This window comes from Clytia hemisphaerica, unplaced genomic scaffold, assembly GCF_902728285.1.
Source record: "Clytia hemisphaerica strain Z4C2 unplaced genomic scaffold, Clytia hemisphaerica genome assembly, whole genome shotgun sequence".
NCBI lineage: Eukaryota > Metazoa > Cnidaria > Hydrozoa > Leptothecata > Clytiidae > Clytia > Clytia hemisphaerica.
In genome coordinates, this window is record NW_027104338.1 from 2,389,324 (window position 1) to 2,407,767 (window position 18,444).

The window sequence follows — 18,444 nt, forward strand, 5'->3', positions numbered from 1 at the left end:
ATTTTATTTCAACGGCTGGTCCGACATAAATTAAAAACTACCAACAGTCGAAAGTACTAGGCAGTTAGTCACACTAGCGTCCCAACAAAGTGTGTATCAAAGATTAATGCTGCGAAAGTGCTATATCGTTTACTTGTTTTGCAAGCAAAAGAAAAAATGCGCCGCAAAACTTCACTTTTTAATGAAAATGACATTTTCAAAAACAATGAGAAATTACCTAAAATTTGGGCTATAGATGAAAAAACTTGACCCAACCTTGAAAATTAATTAGAAGAAAGACTTCCAAAGAAAAAGATCTACGGGGGAGAAGACACCAAACTAGATCCATGCATCGCCGGATAGGCTATTTCCCAGAAATTTTTCCGGGCCTCAAACACCGACCCATTTACATGTGCAGAATTATTCTTACTTTACGGTATAATCAAGGCCTTAACTAGTCATAGCTTTCACTAAATGCCCCACAGAAAGGTCATGTCATGCAGTTATAAAGCTTTTAATGCTTTAAAAATTAAAGCATAAAGAATAATCAGGAATAATTGATTGATTTAATTATTTATTGATTGATTGAAAAAAAATCATATTCCATTAACAAAATCCTTGAAGAATTCATGCAGCTTGACAATTTAATAAAATTCAAGGAAAAGCTGGAAAAGCTTCTCAAAAACATATTTCGAAAATCATGGTATCATTATCTTACTGACTTTCACATCTCCTTGTTTGTTTGTTTTTTCTTACAAAAATATGTCATGATCATTCACTAAATAGACCTTTTCCGATAATGCTGCAGACATCTTAGATTGTAGGCAAAATATGTAGCGGTGCGGTGAATAAATCAACAAAGTAACCAATCAGAAATAGCTTGTTTATTTTTCATTGGCTGCTATATATTTCAACAACTCTCTATTGCTACTTTGCCTAATAAACAATAGTAAGATGATAAGATGATACTGCGTATAAAATTTATCAAAAAGTTCTGCGCCATCTGAAATAGACCAATCCTAGTTAAGGCCCGGGTTCCACTTGCGTACGCTGTGATTGCAGTCAAAAGAAAAATAAAGGAATGTCATTGTGGTCCATTCAGGCGTACAGTCGAAAAGTTGAAATGTGCCTAATTTTTTTTCAAGTGCATAGTACTTTTTCATGATGCAATCTTTTCTCCAAGCTGAAAGGATTGAAGCCATTAAGATATGATTGCAGCGCAGACAATGAAGAGACGGGCCTTCAGGAAACTAGACTTTTTGAGTTTTTAGCTATATACTCTCACTTTATGGTGTTCCTGTATGACTGTTTGTGTGCCTACTCTAACCACCATTAAATGCCTTAACTTGGAAAGCTAGAATTGGAGCTATTTCAACAAACCCCTAGAGCGTAAGTTATTTAGGCTATGGGGCCATCCATACACATACAGTACGTACGCAATGAAGGGGGAGAGGGGGTTTAGCAAAAGCGTACATCTATTGTTTAAATGACATCATTTCTATTGTTCTCTGCGTACAAGGGGGGAGGGGTATCAAATTTTTGGAAAATCTTTGCGTACGTACTATATGGACTATATGGACGGCCCCTATCACAACTGCATGAAAAAGTGGAACGTGCGCATGCAAAGTTAGACGAATGTAAACAAACTTTTTTCAGGCTTTTGAAATAGATTTACCACACAAACAGTGAAAACACTCTAAGTGAGGTAAATCTATTTTGAAGACCAAAAAAAAAATATTGATTGACATTCAAACACATTCAACCACTTTTGGATTCAACTTTACTCATGTGCACATTCAACTTTTTTTGTACTTTGCCGGTATCTTGTTTTACCAACTTTCTCGAGTTACGACCATATGATGGTCTTTAAAGCTCAAGAAGCTCTATAAACAATAAAGCTAGTTATTAATATATCTAATAACAGACATAAAGATAAATTACAGTTTGAACAAAAATATCAAATGTACATTTGAAAACTTGGGCAAACTTCTTTAAAGATTCCAGAAAAAGCATTGAAATCATTGCTGAAATGAACTTCTGACTAAATTACAGTATTTAGTATTCAGTTTGAAAGACAAGAAACAAAATTTGACATACAAAACACTTTTTCCAGTCAATGAATCAGCTCATCATCATAACCAGTCTGCCATTTTGTTTGTTTTGATTTGCACAAGTAATATTGTAATTCGTGTTATGGTGTAATCACTATACTTTTTCTATATTTGCATTTATAACACTCGCTTCAGCTTTTCAATGCTAAATCGAAACTAATAAAATGTAATACGCAATAATGGTAATAGCATATAACGTAATATGAAAATATGTATAACATTTACCGCTGTATAATTTACCGCCATATTTTTGCGGAACACTTAATTGGCCGGAAAGCCGATTACGACGCAAACACAAAAACAAAAACAATTCGCAAAAAATCGAGATTCCAGTCCAATATATTGCGTGAAGCTATGAGTGCCTCCTCAGTCGCTGCGCTCCTTGCGGGGGCAATAATTGAGGCGGGAATTAAGTGACAAAATTTGGTTGGTTGATTAGCTGGCTGCTGCACGCTAGCAATTGGTCTTTTTAGTTTTCAAGTTTTAATTAATTGTCTTAAGATCTCCACTGAGGCCTAAAATTTCTTTACAAGACACGTTCCTCGTGTGGTTTTCACTAAACATCGTAACTAAGATATGCAAGCTTACTGTATTTCGAAAAATATACTACACGTTTTTCTTTTATAAGGAACCTTAACTTTGCTCTGAGCCTGGAGTTCCTTATTTTTACAGAGAATTTCAGCCTCAAAGTTCCTTATCGAGTTCCTTATTTACATACAGGTATTTTTTTTATAAGAACGTCAAAAATTTTCGAAGCCTTCGGATGTTCTTAGTTTTTTGGATTTGAAACCTAAAAATGTTCTTAAAATGTTCTTATTTTCAGCATTTTTTGAGCATTTTGATGTAATTTCTTAAGAAAATGCATGTTTTTAAGTCTCCAAAGCCTTAGAATGTTCTTAGAATGTTCTTAAATTTTTGGGCCTCGAAGCCTTGTGTTCTTATATAGTTTGTTCTTATAAAAAAAAACGTGTAGCTGCTAAGTTTGGATAACCATCTCTTACTGTTCCTTAAAACTTGTTTTCTTATTCTCAGCAGCAGTTCCTTAACAATTCCTTTTTTTTTGGACCACTTTCAGCCTCGAGTTCCTTATAAACGTGTTCCTTATAAAAAAACGTGTACTCAAAAAGTCATTGCAATCATAGACTAGAGTCAACTTCTGGCTGAACTTTGCTTTTTGATGATTTTTGATGACGCTGAGTCCAGTGAAGTAGACTAGGAGCATTTGGCGAGGTCGCCATTTTGAAAAAGAATGTTTAAAATCCAAGTAACAAAAAGACTACTTGGAGTTGAAAGATATAATCAAAAAAGAGAAACAAACATCAATAACAGATTTGCAATCCCTTATTCTCAAATAAAAACATTGCTTCATACTGTTTTTATCTTCCAAAAACAACTAAAATCTGGCGGCGCCTAAGCAAAAGCATATTACCATATACTACCGGGCCACTTAATCGCGCCATCCAGTCTATCAAAAAGCTTTAAGTGGACCCCGGGCTATTGCAATCACAGAATGATTCACTCCAGAAAACTACCTAAATAATAATAAGACACTCAAAGAATCAAGAAGATCAAAAGAGAGACTTAAAACTAACTTAAAATCACCTGTATCCTAAGAAACTTCTGTAGAAAAATCAAAAAATCAATCTAAAGTTTGTACAGTACCATTAAGGAAACCACAGTAACAAATTAAAGATTTCCAAATGACTCCACTCAAGTCTAAAGTGTTTCAGAGTGTTTCAAGTGCACTTAAACTATGAGATTTCTCGATTTCTCTTTTACAAGAAACGATTATTCACGGATAATTAATTCTCCCCTTAGAGACATCGTTAATATTATTGGCTATTAAAGATTTTAAAATTAATTACTGATTGTAATTTAATGAAAGAATGACGTCGACGATCATGACTGTACACGCTTTTTTTATAAGAATACACTTTATAAGAATGTCCATGAAAATGGCCAAAAAATTAAGAATAATGCTAAGAATATCACCATCATGGAATTTTGCTACTTAAGCTAAGAATGCCATTTTTAGAGCATTTTCAATTATAAATTGTCAATTACCCCCAAGTAAGTCTCACTTTTTTCACGAAAATGCCATTTTAGGCTTGAGACGTATGTACTAAATATTAAATCTAGTCTGAATTAGGATCCTAACCTAAGAATGCTGTAAGAATATTTTAGGATGATATTCCCAAAACAGTTAAGATTATCCAAGATGAAATAGATTTACACCATATAAAAAAGGCGTGTATTCGAAGCCTGCTTTATTTTTCAAAACTATATTTTGAACTAGCAGTTAAAGAACGCATACACGTTTTCACTTTATAAGAACATCCAAGGTTTTGAAGCCTTTGAGTGTTCTTAACTTTTTGGGTTTTGAGCCTAAAAATGTTCTTAACATGTTCTTATTTTCACCAATTTTTGACCATTTTTACCCATTTTCTTAAGAAATCGAGTGTTTTTGAGTCTATAAAGCCTTAAAATGTTCTTAACTTGTTTGTTCTTAACATTTTGGCCGTCGAAGCCTTTTATGTTCTTATATAGTTTGTTCTTATAAAAAAACACACATCTTGAAGGCTGATTGATGGAAGTTCAGCGTTTTTTTACTCTTATAATTCTGTGACACGGGTATTTTATCTGTGTATGAAAAGGTTGAATTGTCAGACCCTAATTCTTCCTAAAGTGTCACGCAATCCGAGTTCAAACAGGTAGCTTTCGCACAATCTATATATGAAGATATAGACAGACCAAGACACGAGAAACTGACAAGATTGATCTCCACTTCGAGATATAAAATAAAAGGTATTTCGCATTAGAAATTTTTACAAAAATGACGATTATAAAATCAAATAAAACCTACTTAGTATATTAGTCTCTATCTTCTAGATACGTGGTATATATGATAGCGTAATTCCTTTCAAACATAAGTCATTCGATGTGAACTGTAGTTGCAAGATCTTGTTGCGTTCTACTTCACGACCTTTCTCCTTTTTCTCCGATCTTCTTCTTTTCTTCTTTTTCCGTCCCCTTCCGTCATATTTTTGGGTCCTTTTATATCATTTGTCTGATATGAAATTTCGTAATGGATTGTCGTTAGGACCCGGACGGAAGTCGTTTCGTGTATTATATCATTGAAAAATCACTTCCAAAACCACTCAAATCTGACCATATAACAACCACAATATCGATCAAAACAAGAAAATGACATCAACAAATCAAAAGAACACTCCCAATCCACTCTGCACGCCAACATCATGTGCTGACGATCAGAACAAAGAGAACCTGGCTTGTTCCAAATGCAACCGACTCGTTCACTACATCTGTACAAGGTTACCGCTCCTTATATGATATCGGTATGTAAAGATGGCAGAAGAAATGGCTGCAATTATACATGTTTTTTTTTATAAGCAAGTGTCGGCCCCTACATCAGGCTCGCATTATGCTTAGCATTCTATTGTTCTCAAACAATAGAGCCTATTTGTTACTGCCGTTAGACAGTAGTTTTTGTTATATTAGTTTTATGTTTCCTTTGTATCATAGCATTTGAATTATGTATAGGTATAATTGGTTTGTAATCATATTTTGATGTCCCTTATGTATTAATTATATGATAATTATGTATTATCATTAGGAATGTTTTGTCCTTTGTGTATTGTTAACGTTTCGTAAGTCTCATGGGAGTCTTGTCTACCGTTCTGTATGTTATAAATGTTTGTGTGTAATGTTGGATCACTTATTGTAAGCTGTGTTTATGTACGTTATGGTGTGAGGTGACAGTGTTTTTAGTAAGTGATATAATTTTGATTTTCTTGTACATATTCTCTGTTACCTTTTTCTGTACCAAGGCTTAGATTTATACCATTTCTTGTGTTATCTAATTTGCGATGAGCTTTTTCTTGACATTGAATTTGTGTTTATTTTATAGCCGTTACTTATCAGAAGAACGCGTCGAAAACCTACTCACCTAAATGTCTCTGTCCATGAGTTTGGCCTACGGCATTTACACTATTGTTCTCAAACAATAGAGCCATTGTTTAGGTATAAAAAACTGAGCCTGCATATGCTTATAAACGTTATGCTTATAAAAGAAAAAACATGTATTTGCCCAAATTGTGTGGTTGTATCAAAAGATCCGATGGCTATCAATCCTGGACCGAGACAATCAATAAAAACGGCTGCCGAGCTTGCTAAACTAAAGGAGACGATAAAAGAGAATGAGAAAACAATCAAAAAGTTGAAAAACACAGAACACTACCTTCTGGAGATAGTAGAGTCTCAAAAAGAAGAAATGTCAGACTTAAAGAAACAGCTGTCTAACGATCCAGCATTCCATACCGTGGAATACGTAGAAAATAAGCTGGAGAAAAAAACTGGAGGATTTTCGTACACAGATTCTTTCCACCATCAAAGAGGAGTGTATGAAATCGTACGCAGCTGCAGTAACTGCCGATAGAGAGACTGCCGATAGAGAGACTGTCTCATCCAACGAATGTATTAAGACTACCGTTAAAGAAGAACATGAAGAAGAAGAGGCAGAACAAAGAGAAAAAGTAAAAAGATGGAAAAAACATCATAATCCACGGGGCTGAAGAACCAGATGAAGATGCACCCAAGTATGATGAAGAGTATGTAATGATGCTCATTCAAAACCCCCGGGCAAAAAGTGAGCATCAAACAATTGCTTAGACTTGGTTCGAAATCTGCAGGAAAGACTCGTCCAATACTGGTCACATTGGGTAGAAAGAAAGAAAAAGAAATCATCTTTGGGAACCTCGCCGCTCTCAAGGATAACGACACGTACAAAGGGATGAGTGTATATGAAGACCTGACTCCAGATCAGTGGAAAAAGTATAAAGACCTGGTTGCACAAGCAAAAGACTTTAACGAAAAGAACAAAGGGAAAACAGATGTGATATTTAGAGTCCGTGGGTCTTCAAAAAACGGGTTCGGTATCAGGAAGGTAAAGGCCACCAACCTTCAACAACACCAGTAAATGCAACTGGTGAAAAAAAAACGAAAAAAGAAGAAAAATAAGAAAAAATCGAAAACAACGAAATACAACAAAAGCGAAAAAAGAAAAAAACCGACAACATTCCACTGAATCGTCCGGTGTCCTACAATTCCAAAGAGAAAAACAAACTTGTAAAGGACGCATAAAAATTATGTACGCCAACGCAGACCAACTTACACCTGAGAAGATAAACGAACTACAAATCCACGCGCAGAAAGAGACGCCGCATATCATTGCAATCTGTGAAGTCAAAACAAAGGTAGGTGGGCTAAAACGCATACACGAGTAGAACACAGTCAAAAATAAAGGGGGGTTTTGTGACATTTCTACCTCCTGTCATATCTGATACCATATCTGGTGGAATTTTGAGGTTACCATATCAAAACTTCGAAGAACTCAAGTATAGAAATTTCTCGTTGTTTTAGAAGAAACACAAATTTAAGAGGTTACTTCAATCCTGAGTAATACTTAGAAATATGATGTGGTTAAAGTGAGGTTACCCAAATGAGGTTACCTCATTCTAAAGCTTATAAATCAATACCTACTGAAGCAAAATTGCTCAAAATTTAAATATGCCTCAAGTAGGCCTCATTCTAAGCAAAAACTAATTTGGATTTCTTATAAGCTGTATTTTTGGGGCTAAATTGAGGTTACCAATTCACCATTTTCATAAACCCCTTTATCATCTAATTGGCTTCAAAAAAAGTGGATATTTTGTTGGCAATTGGTTTGATAAAGGTAATAGAAGCTAAATTCATCATGAAAATTATGACTGATAAACAAAAAGGTTGTATATTTAAGGTTACTCTTGTAGAAAAGCACCATTTTCACTGTAATCCTGTGTTAAGCTAAAGCTAATAAGGCTATTAATCAAAGATCAATATTATTTGTTTTGCATGACTATAACATCAAATTATAAACTAAATCACATCTCAAGACGGATTATTAGAAGTAGAAGAAATCAGAATCTTTAAAATTCAAATTTTGATGGGTTTTTGAGGTTACTAAAATCCACCGAAAAGTAACCTCAAAAATAACACCAAATCTTCAATATTTTTCGCACTTTTTTTGACCAAGTGTTGCCATGTCAGTATAGAGTATGCTCTCAAGTTTTTAGAGGTTAAAATAGTTTTTACTAAAAGATGTGGTGTTTCAAAGGTTACCCTATAAAAATGATGGTAACCTCAAAAATACCCCATAAAATCTTCCGAAAAATTTATGACAATACCGTGCTAAGACATCGACCCTGGGTGTTAAATTTCAAAGCCTAAAAATGATTATTTATGATTTTATTCTAAATTTACCAAAAAGAGCAATTTTTTGACTTTCCAAAAATGTCACACAATTTTACAAATTCTGCGAGTACATACTAGTCAACCATGCAAATGCAAATACGTACATAGGACGCGGTATTATAACTATCAAGCATCTGATTGTTAAAATCTCACCGGTGCAGTTTGAGGAGGCCTGTGCGATCGAAGTTCGTCTTGCCGACAGAGATTTGTTAGCTTTTGCATGTCTCTTTCGTTTATGTTTATGTTTATGTTTATGTTTCTTTTCTTTAAAGTTGATGCAAAGTAGTACAATGTGTACTTAGCTCGAGGCTAATCAATATCAACTATTAATTACAAATCTATCTAGAAGGTTGATACTCAAGATCAACTATTATTTACAAATTAATTTAAATTCAATCAATGAAACCAACGCCATGGATAAAAGTGCGACAGTTTCGGCAAGGACAAGTAGTGGGCCTCCATTGCTTGATTTCTTTTTTAAATTCATCTAGGTTTTTAAGTTTTTTAAAGTCATCGGGAAGGGTAGCCCAGATTTTAGGTCCCAGGAAAGCTAAAGACGATTTTCCATTCATTTCACTTTCAACTACTCTACTACGAAAGGAATTCCTTTTTCTCGTGTTGATCTTACATTGGTTTTTGAGAAATATTTTACTTTCTGATTCATTGAGTTTTGATTTAAATAGCTCTGTGGATAAGGATTGAATTGCTCGTTGATGGAAGGTGGAACCGTTGTCAAGTTTCAACAGATCATCGAATGATGAGTTGTAGTCTGAGTAAACGATTCTCGAGCATCTTTTATGAAGATTGTTGATTTTATCCTCTAGAGCTCTGCTATGAAACATCCATATGAGAGGACAGTAATTGAAGTGGCATTTAATGAAAGCATTCATCAAGCGTTTCTTTTTTTCTAAAGTGAGATATGTGCTCATTCTGGCTAAGGCGGTTATTTTCAAACTAGCTTTCTTGCAAAGATTTTCTACATGCGATTCAAACGTCAAAAGATTATCGAAGGTTACTCCAAGAATCTTTGACGTTTTGGTATTGAAAACAGTTTCTTCTCTAATATTTAGATAGAGCGAGTCGTCAATGATGTTAACTATTAGCTGACATTTGTCAGCATTACCAACCATTTGATTAATCGAAAGCCATGTGAAGATTTTTTCTGCTACAGAGCTTAGTTTACCACTTACTTCAATCCAGGTAGGAGCACTAACATAGGGTGTCGTATCGTCCGCATAATTCGCAACCTTAGTATCCTCAATGATGAAAAAGAGGTCACAGATATAAATATTGAAAAACAGAGGGCCAAGGATTGATCCCTGGGGAACACCATCCTTGATCTTGATCCAGTTACTCAGTTCGTTGCCTACTTTTGTCCTTTGTTGCCTATTTTCTAGATAACTCTTGACTAACCCAGTGGAAAGGTCATCGAACCCGTATGCACTGATCTTTGCTACAAGTAATTTGTGGCACATGCAGTCAAAGGCCTTAGAAAGGTCGATGAGCAGTGCCCCAAAAACATCTTTTTTGTCATTGGCTAGCTTCCAGAGCTCTTCCATTGGGAGAAGAGAGGTTTGAGTGGAATATCCTTTCCTGAAACCACATTGTTGTTCATCAAAGTAGTGCTCAAAGTATTCTGATATTTGATTGTGATATACTCTTTCGTAAATTTTGGATATTACCGGCAGTATACTTATTGGTCTATAGTTACTTTTATCGTTTTTAGAATTTTTCTTGTAGACTGGGGTGACTGTCGCGAACTTGGAAATGTTGGGAAAAATACCTGAGCTGAAGGAGTCATTTATGCTTATAGAGAAGCAGCTTGCAAATAAGTGAGAGTATTTTTTAATTATTTTCGCTGGTATATCATTTTCCGCTTGAGACTTATTTGTCTTAAGGTTACTAATTATCTTCTCTACTTCGTCTTCGGTGGTGTTTCTAAACTTGAAGGAGTTTTCATTGTTTGATACCTTTTCTTTTATTTTGAGTATACTAGGGTGGTTTCTAAAAAGCATTATTTCATTTTGAAGAATATTATCAGAAAGTTCATTGAGAGGCACTGGTTCTGTTGGTGGTTGATTGAGATCTAATTTTTCAGTGATGTTTATGAAGAACTCATTAAACATTTTCCAATTCTTTATCATCTTTAATCAGTTCATCATTTTCGACTAAGGTTATTTTCTCACTATTGGTCCTTTATTAGAGAAAAAAGGGCGCACAGTTTTCCAAAATCTTTTATTGTCAGTGATTTGCTTTTCATCCAGAGATTCATAAAACCTTCTTTTAGTGTTTCTCAGGAGATATAAGCATCGGTTTCGCTGTTGGTTGTAATTATATTTGTTGATGTTAGAGGGGTCTTTTCGTTTGATGTTATTAAGTCGAGATCAATGCATCATGGCCTTTCGTAGTGATTTTGTCATGAAAGGTTTATCATTACCTCTTAGTATTTTAGTTTTTATCGGTGCTTCAGCGTTTAGAAGATTTACTACACTTTTCATTTTATGTTCAAAGTTGCGATTCGACTCTAGTACTTGTGTTAAATGATTTTTGAAAAGATCTTCGTTAAGATTTTTGTAGCATCTATATTTAATGGCTTTAGGTGGACACTTTTCAAAAGTGGTTTTTAAGACGCTTATTGTGATGTTGTGAAAGTCCGATAGGCTATTAGATACAGAGGAAGAGCCCTGAAAACTTCTTTGGTAATTTGTTAGCATCAGATCAATGCATTTCGGATTTTCTGCGTTTTTGAAGCACGTAGGTTCCTTTATCAAGCTAGAAAGCTCCCTGCTAGCAAGAAACTCAGGCATTTTATGTTTGTCGATTTCACAATTGAAATCCCCCAGTAGTAAAAGTCGGTCATGATCTCCTATAGAATCAAGGCTATTTTGTAAAAGCTCTAAATGTGAATTATATTGTCTACATGCGGATTATAAGAGCAACCCAGTAGCCATTTTTGCTTCTTCAGATTGACCTCGATGAATATAGCTTCATAATTCTTGTCTTTTAATACGAGTTTAGAAGGAATGCCCTGACGTACGTAGAGTAGAAGACCTCCTCCCTGTTTGTCCCTGTCCAAGCGATATGGCAAGAGTAGTTTTCAATAATGAAATGATTTTCAGGGAATGATTCGTCAATCTTAGTTTCAGATACCAAAAAAATGTCTACGTTATCTTTGATAACTAATTTGAGACCTTCAAATTTGTATCTTATCGAGTTGATATTAAGATGTCCTATGATGACGTTTGCGACGTTATTAATACGGATTTTTCTCAGAGCCTTTTCTTCGAATTCATAAGACTTTTCCGTTTGTTTGTCAAGCAATGGGGGACCATCTACATACCTTTCACTGTCACCTTTTTCTTTGTTGTTGGATTCATCGTTGTCTGTACTGTTTTTGTCGTTTTCATTGGTTTTGCTGGTGATTTTTATGTTTGTGTTTTTTCTTGGTATTTCTTTAAGATTCGTTGTGTAGGGTGTTAATGTTGGTTTTCTCTTCGACGAAACTTCCTGAGGCCGTAACCGAACGAAAACAGATTCATCTGAAGAAAACAATGCAAAGCATAACTCGTTCATGAAGACTATTGCCGCAGACAAGAAATACTCTCACAAATGTTTGATTGGTGATTTCAATTTCCCAAAAATTAACTGGAAAAATTGGACCACACCGCACATCAAGCAGACTAAGGAAGAGCAGTTTCTGGATGCAATTCTAATAGAGTTAATATCTTTGTAAGTATTACGCACGCGAAGCGAGAACGAAAATTTTGAGGTATTTTCTCTATTTTTGGGCGAAAACTGCCAATTCTGAGGCGTCTTTTTGCGCCCTTTGTATTTCGCCACCACGCTACTGGTTACGTAAAAATAGAGTAATAATCGACCATTTCATTACACGTTTTTTAATAAGAACAAACTATATAAGAACATAAGGCTTCGATGGCCAAATTGTTACGAATAAGTTAAGAACATTTTAAGGCTTTGGGAACTCTAAAACACCCTATTTCTTAGGAAAATGAACAACATTGCTCAAAAAATGGTGAAAATAAAAACATAGTAAGAACATTTTTTAGGCTTAAAACTTAAAACGTTAAGAACATTTGAAGGCTTCAAAAACTTTGGATGTTCTTATGAAAAAAAACGTTGAAAGCGTCGAAGCTTTGATTGTATGAAAGCCCCAAAGCGCGCTTAAGGTGTCCAGTTTTTAATTTTTTTTTGCACACAAAAAAACAACAAAAGAAATGTTTTGATCACCTTCTTCATCATGTTGTGCACCATGTTGGTAATTCAACGGTGTTTTAACACCAACCTCCATGATGATGTACTTTCCAACTTAACACGGACTGATTAAAATGATGACACCGGGGGACCTCTGTTATTTGACCTGAAAGCAAACAAAAAAAACATTTAGTCGGGGAAAACTTTGGCCGTAAATCACCACCCGCTCAAACTTTTAGGGCTTTTAGAGATGTTTAGGTGTAGCTGAAAACATTTTTTAGTACTTTACCGCATTTAAGAACATTACCGTAAATTGGTCTAATGTCGACATCCCTCTTCTAATTTCTTCACCCTGAAGGGATAGGAATAATAGGAGGGTTGGAATCGCTGAAACTAATTTTCTTTGCTTAGAAATCAGTTTAAGGAGTCCATCAGTGATTCATACATTCCTATCTCTAAAGAAGGGAGATGAAATTAGAAGAGGGATGTCGACATTAGACCAACGTACGGTACTCCAGAGTTCTTACGGACAAAAGACTTTAACAATGACAAAATCTACCGAGAGCAACCTTTTTAAGAGTGCAGAGAATTCACCCATCAACTCGAAAACGCAACGAGATGTATGTATTCGAATTTACAAGGCTCCAGCAACATCTACCAATACTTTGTGATTACTATAGACATTCAACGTCATTTTACCAGTGGCGGCCTGCCAGGGGGTGCAGGGTGTGCAGTGCACCACCCAGAAAGATCTGAAAGGGGCGCCAAAAGAGCTTTTCAAGGGGGGGGCGCCAAAATTTTGTTGCTGTTTAACTGGGCGATTTGGCGCCCTTCAACAAGTTTTTCAATAAGTGCAATGTTTTTTCTTTTTTCGCCTGCGGCGCTTTGTTTTATTTTTCTCTTGCATTCTTTCTCTCAAATTTTTTCAAAACTACTATCAACATTGTGTCCACCAGGGGTTAAAGAGGATGATCACCCCCAAAATGAGAAATTGCCAAAAAGATCGAAACTTGTCGATGCCCACTGTGGTTTTTGTGGTCTTATGCTGTCTAACTTTTTTTCTTTTTAGAAGATCTTTTAAGCTGTTTGACGTTTCTTACACCAAATTTTTTTGCCTGCGGTGCCTAAATTTTATATACCCTTATTCTTGCAAACTTTCGACCTTTTGCTTCCTCTTTCAGCCATTCGTCTTTAAAGTAAAGTAAGACCAGCGGCGCACAAAAGTTTTAAAGATTATCAGGATCAGGTCGCAATTTGCTGATAAAGTTTTAGAAAACAAAAATATAAACCAAATCGACTTGCTAGGTATAAAATTTCCATTTCAAGTATCAACAGTTCATGTTTTCTATTTCAGGAGCTTTATTTTTGGTGCTAAATCGGGATAAATTGGGGCATTTTTAGACATTTTTAAAGTTGAAAATTGAAAAAAGTTCAAATAATAACTAGGAAGGAGGAGGAGGAGGTGAACCTTCCCTTAGCACAGGGAATAGACCCTAACTTAACTTAGGGTTCACAGCGCTATGACAAATAAAAAAAGTATAGTAAAAACGAAAACATTATTACCACCACCTTCGTATAAATAAAAGTTTTTTAACTCAAAGATTCCGGGCGTTACTTTCAATCAGTCACTGCTTTTACAGTTTAATATTTTAACTTAATATGGAGGGCGCAAGTAAGGACAAAAATATCAGGGGCGCCAATTTCATAGTTTGCACCACCATGAAAATTAAGCCAGGCCGCTACTGCATTTTACCGTGTTAAACTCGAACCAAAGACACTTTCATGCAGCCTAAGACCATGTTCAGACATTACGGTTCCGTTCCGTTCCGAAACAAAACGAAACGAAACAGTTCCGAAACAAGTTTGAACGTCAAAATTCGAAACGTCAAAAAAGAAGACGCTACGAAGCAAAATAGATCAAAACGGTTTCGCTCCACTTTTTTCATCGGAACGGAACTGCTCCGTTTTCTTGCTCCGAAACGTTCCGAAACCAATATGAACACACTCGACCCGTAACGAGAATTATACCAGAGCGAAACGGAACAGTAACGTGTGAACATGGTCTAAAGCACAAGGGTTGAAAGTTGATATATGTCTGAAAATAACATACTAAAAACACCTCCTATTCCATATTAAAGGTATTTCCCCAATTTGTTTCTTCGAGTTGGTCCTCAACTACTTTTAGTTCGTTTTAAGATTGAAAAATGAAAATATGGAAGAATATTTAAAAAGTGAGATTGAATAAAATTAAATATTGATATCAGTTTTGTGATAGTATTCAAATGTACCCCGGGAATGCTTTATCAACTTTTATGTCAGATTAATATTCAATAAATAGAATTCATTTTTCAGCTAATTAGTAGTTTAACTACTCGGGGTAAAATGAAGAAGAAAAAATACAGTTCTGTATGTTGCACCTTAAACACCCTGAAAGCTGAAAAGGTTATCTTAACACTCACTAGGAAATAACATCGAAAAATAATTCCCCAGATCAAGGGAATCCTTAATGAGACAATGTCTGATTAATTAATGAAGAAGAAAAAAATCAGCATGTTACTTAAGAATAAGCTGTGTCAGTTTTAACAAGAATTGGAATAGGTTTTCTTCGTTCCATGTAGAGTTTGTGTATGAAATATCATGCTATGCTCAATAGCATTTAACAAACAAGCTGTGGAAGTCCTTTTTGAGGCCATGAATTTTTTGTGCAAGAGCTGTCATGTTATCGTGTTATAATTTCAAAATATGTAATATCCCTAGGAACGAAAATCTAGTTTTTGACATCACTAATTATTCACCGTAGTGCAGTGGTAGAGCACCCGGCTGTGGTTCACAAGATTGTGGTGGGTTCAACCCCCAGCCGGGTCATACCAAAAATTCTCAAAATGGTACTTGATGCTCAGCAATTAAGAGAAGGATCAAGGGTAAGTGGAGCAATCCGGGGAGAAAGAATGGCACCCTCCCCTACCTTCGGGTAGCTATCGTGACTCTTGGCCTATTTTTTATGAAAAAAAGAAAATAGATTTGATGATTGCTATGGACATAAAACTAATACCCATCAATACCCTGAATGATGTAAAACTTTATAGAAACCTAAGATTAACTTGAAATTGAAAATGATTAAAATCAATTATTTTGTTATGGAAATACCTCGAAAGAATGGCACCCTCCCCTACCTTCGGGTAGCTATCGTGACTCTTGGCCTATTTTTTATGAAAAAAAGAAAATAGATTTGATGATTGCTATGGACATAAAACTAATACCCATCAATACCCTGAATGATGTAAAACTTTATAGAAACCTAAGATTAACTTGAAATTGAAAATAGATTAAAATCAATTATTTTGTTATGGAAATACCTCGAAAAAATCAGAAATGCCCAACATTTATAGAACGTCTACCTCATTTTCTACAGTGAAGATTTATATTCTTTGCACTCATTGCTTAATTGTCCAGTACTCATAAAAATACCTGTTAGTCCAAGCCTCGTTGCAGATAAACCCTTGGGATTAGAAAAACATATGTCTGATAATATCATTCCCTTGAGAACGGACCGAGTCCAAAACATGTCGGAAAAAATTCAATAATCCAAGATTTTTCTTCACTGTACAACATTGTATCTGACAATTAATATTTTTAAATGGATTAGAAATTACCTTTAAAAAACTCATCCAAAGTTCATCCTTCTGCAGAAAAGAAGATTCACCTATCATATCGTCGCATCAAAATAAAAAAGCTTTAAGTCCATTTTTGTTGTTTTGAGAAAATCGACTTTAAATCATTTCTCCTTACATCCTAAAAAACCATTAACATTTGAAATATTTTTGTGTTAAAAAAGACTTTAGTCCAAAATTGTTTCCACTCTGGACTTAAGCCTTTTTGCCCTAAACTGATGTAACTGAGGCTTTTTTACTCTGAAAATAAAGTTAAAAGTAAAATACTTATTTTTCTAAAAGCTTAAAATAAGGTTACTTTAGGTTGGTTTTTGATGGATTTAAGCCAAAAAAATCGATAAAAAATGGGGTGTAAAGCATCAGTATGGTCATATGTCAATTTTCCAAAAAAATGGACTTTAAAGCTTTTTTATTTTGATGCGACGATATGTAATCAAAATAAAGGAAATCATAAGAAATGCTCCATCATACATAAACATTCCTGAAATGAGAATGAAAAGAGCGAAAGAGCAATACAGTGATAACTATCATGTCATTAATTTTAAATTAGCATTTTTATTGCAAGAAAATTACTTTTTAAAGCATTAGATAGATGCAGAAAAAAGTAATACATATTTATTAACATTAACTCATACTTGTCGACAGAAGATTTTCTAAATCACTGTCATATTATATTAGATTTCCTTGCTTAATTGCTCTTATTGAATTATTCTTATAAAAAGCATTTTACCTTAAAAATTACTTTATTGACAGTTTGAGGTAGGTGTATAATTAAGTTGTAATTATTAATCTTTTTTTACTAAATTAATTATTAATCACATTCATCCTCAAATATCCTAGGGGTGATTCGAGCAGGCCTGCTACATGAATTTTGAAACTTTCACAAAATAGCTTTTTGCTGGGGTTCCAAATTTAATAACGGTATGTGACACTTTTTTTTCTTTGTCTTTAATTGCAGTGATGAGTACTTAGTTTTTGATTATTTGTATCCGAATTATCCATCTATTTCCAAAAATGATGGTAAGCATTTAAATTTTAGCCACCGAATACAAGTTAGGCTTTCTATTGTACAAACAAAAAGAATCAATAAAATATTCTTATCTTTAAGCTCACAATAGCTTGACAAAAATGGTCAGATCTTGCTGAAATTTTGTAAACTTGTTTCTTGGGTGAATATCTATGGGCCCTATTTTTATTTCTAAAAACTTTTAAAGCCCTGAGGTCAAGTCTTTTTTACAAAGAAAAACCAAGTTAAAATATTCTACCTGATTAGCCTCTGGATTTAGAAGTTATAAAAGAAGATATAAAAAGAAATCAAAAACACTTCTTTTTCTTACATGTTTTTTATAACGAACACGTTTGTAAGCAACTTGAAAAAAACATAAACAAAAAGATGACAAAATATTGACAAACAACATTCAATAAACGTCTTTTTTGTACTGTACTCCTATATTATACCTATACATAAGTTACAAAATTAGGAAATCCAATCTTACCAGCTAAGTGAATAAGAAACTTTTGATAAAGAATTTCAAGGCCGAAATTCTCTAAAAACATGAGGAATTCCAGGCTTTGAGCCGAAGTTAAGCCTGGTTAAGCTTCTTAAAAAGAAACCCTATGTAACCCTAACAGAGCGACCGTAGTGCAGTGGTAGAGCATCCGGCTACGGTTCGCAAGGTTGTGGGTTCAACCCCCCATACCAAAGATTTCCAAAATGGTACTTGATGCCTTTCTGCTTGATGCTCAGCAATTATAAGAAGGATCAAGGGTAAGTGGAGCAATCCAGGGAGAAAGAGTGGCGCCCTCCCCTACCTTCGGGTAGATAGCTATCGAAAGAGGAGCCTTCGGGTCGCCTCCGACTGTGGTCGCAGACTTACTAACTTACTTAAAAAGAAAACGTGTATATGTATACTGGAGAGAAACTTCTCTAAACACAAAAGAATACTTCCCTTTGAAAATACAGCTGTATATATGTAGAGTAATTTTGGATGGAAATTAGGTCTCTAAACAGGGAAAGTGGAAAATAGATAGGAAAACAAATTTGGTCAAAAACTGCTTGAATTGGTTTCATGTGTGGAAATACCAAGTTCCTTCAAAAATTAAAAGTAATTTTAAAAATGCAGGAATGGATAGTTTCTGTTATATAAATAATAACTGAAATT

General features: G+C 34.7%; 1 protein-coding gene across 2 annotated transcripts in view; it reads right to left on the minus strand.

Moving 5' to 3' along the window:
* The window catches only part of LOC136817944 (protein dispatched homolog 1-like), a 31,294-nt gene extending 18,527 nt beyond the window's left edge, over positions 1–12,767 (minus strand). Inside the window, exon 1 of one of the 2 annotated variants that reach the window (XM_067074291.1) lies at positions 12,648–12,767. In XM_067074291.1, the coding sequence (XP_066930392.1) occupies positions 12,648–12,708 (61 nt within the window). In that variant the 5' untranslated portion in view covers positions 12,709–12,767. Of the gene's footprint in view, positions 1–3,752; positions 3,801–12,647 lie in introns of those variants that run through there. The other variant, XM_067074295.1, reaches the window with a different exon arrangement.
* Between the last annotated feature and the right edge of the window lie 5,677 nt (positions 12,768–18,444).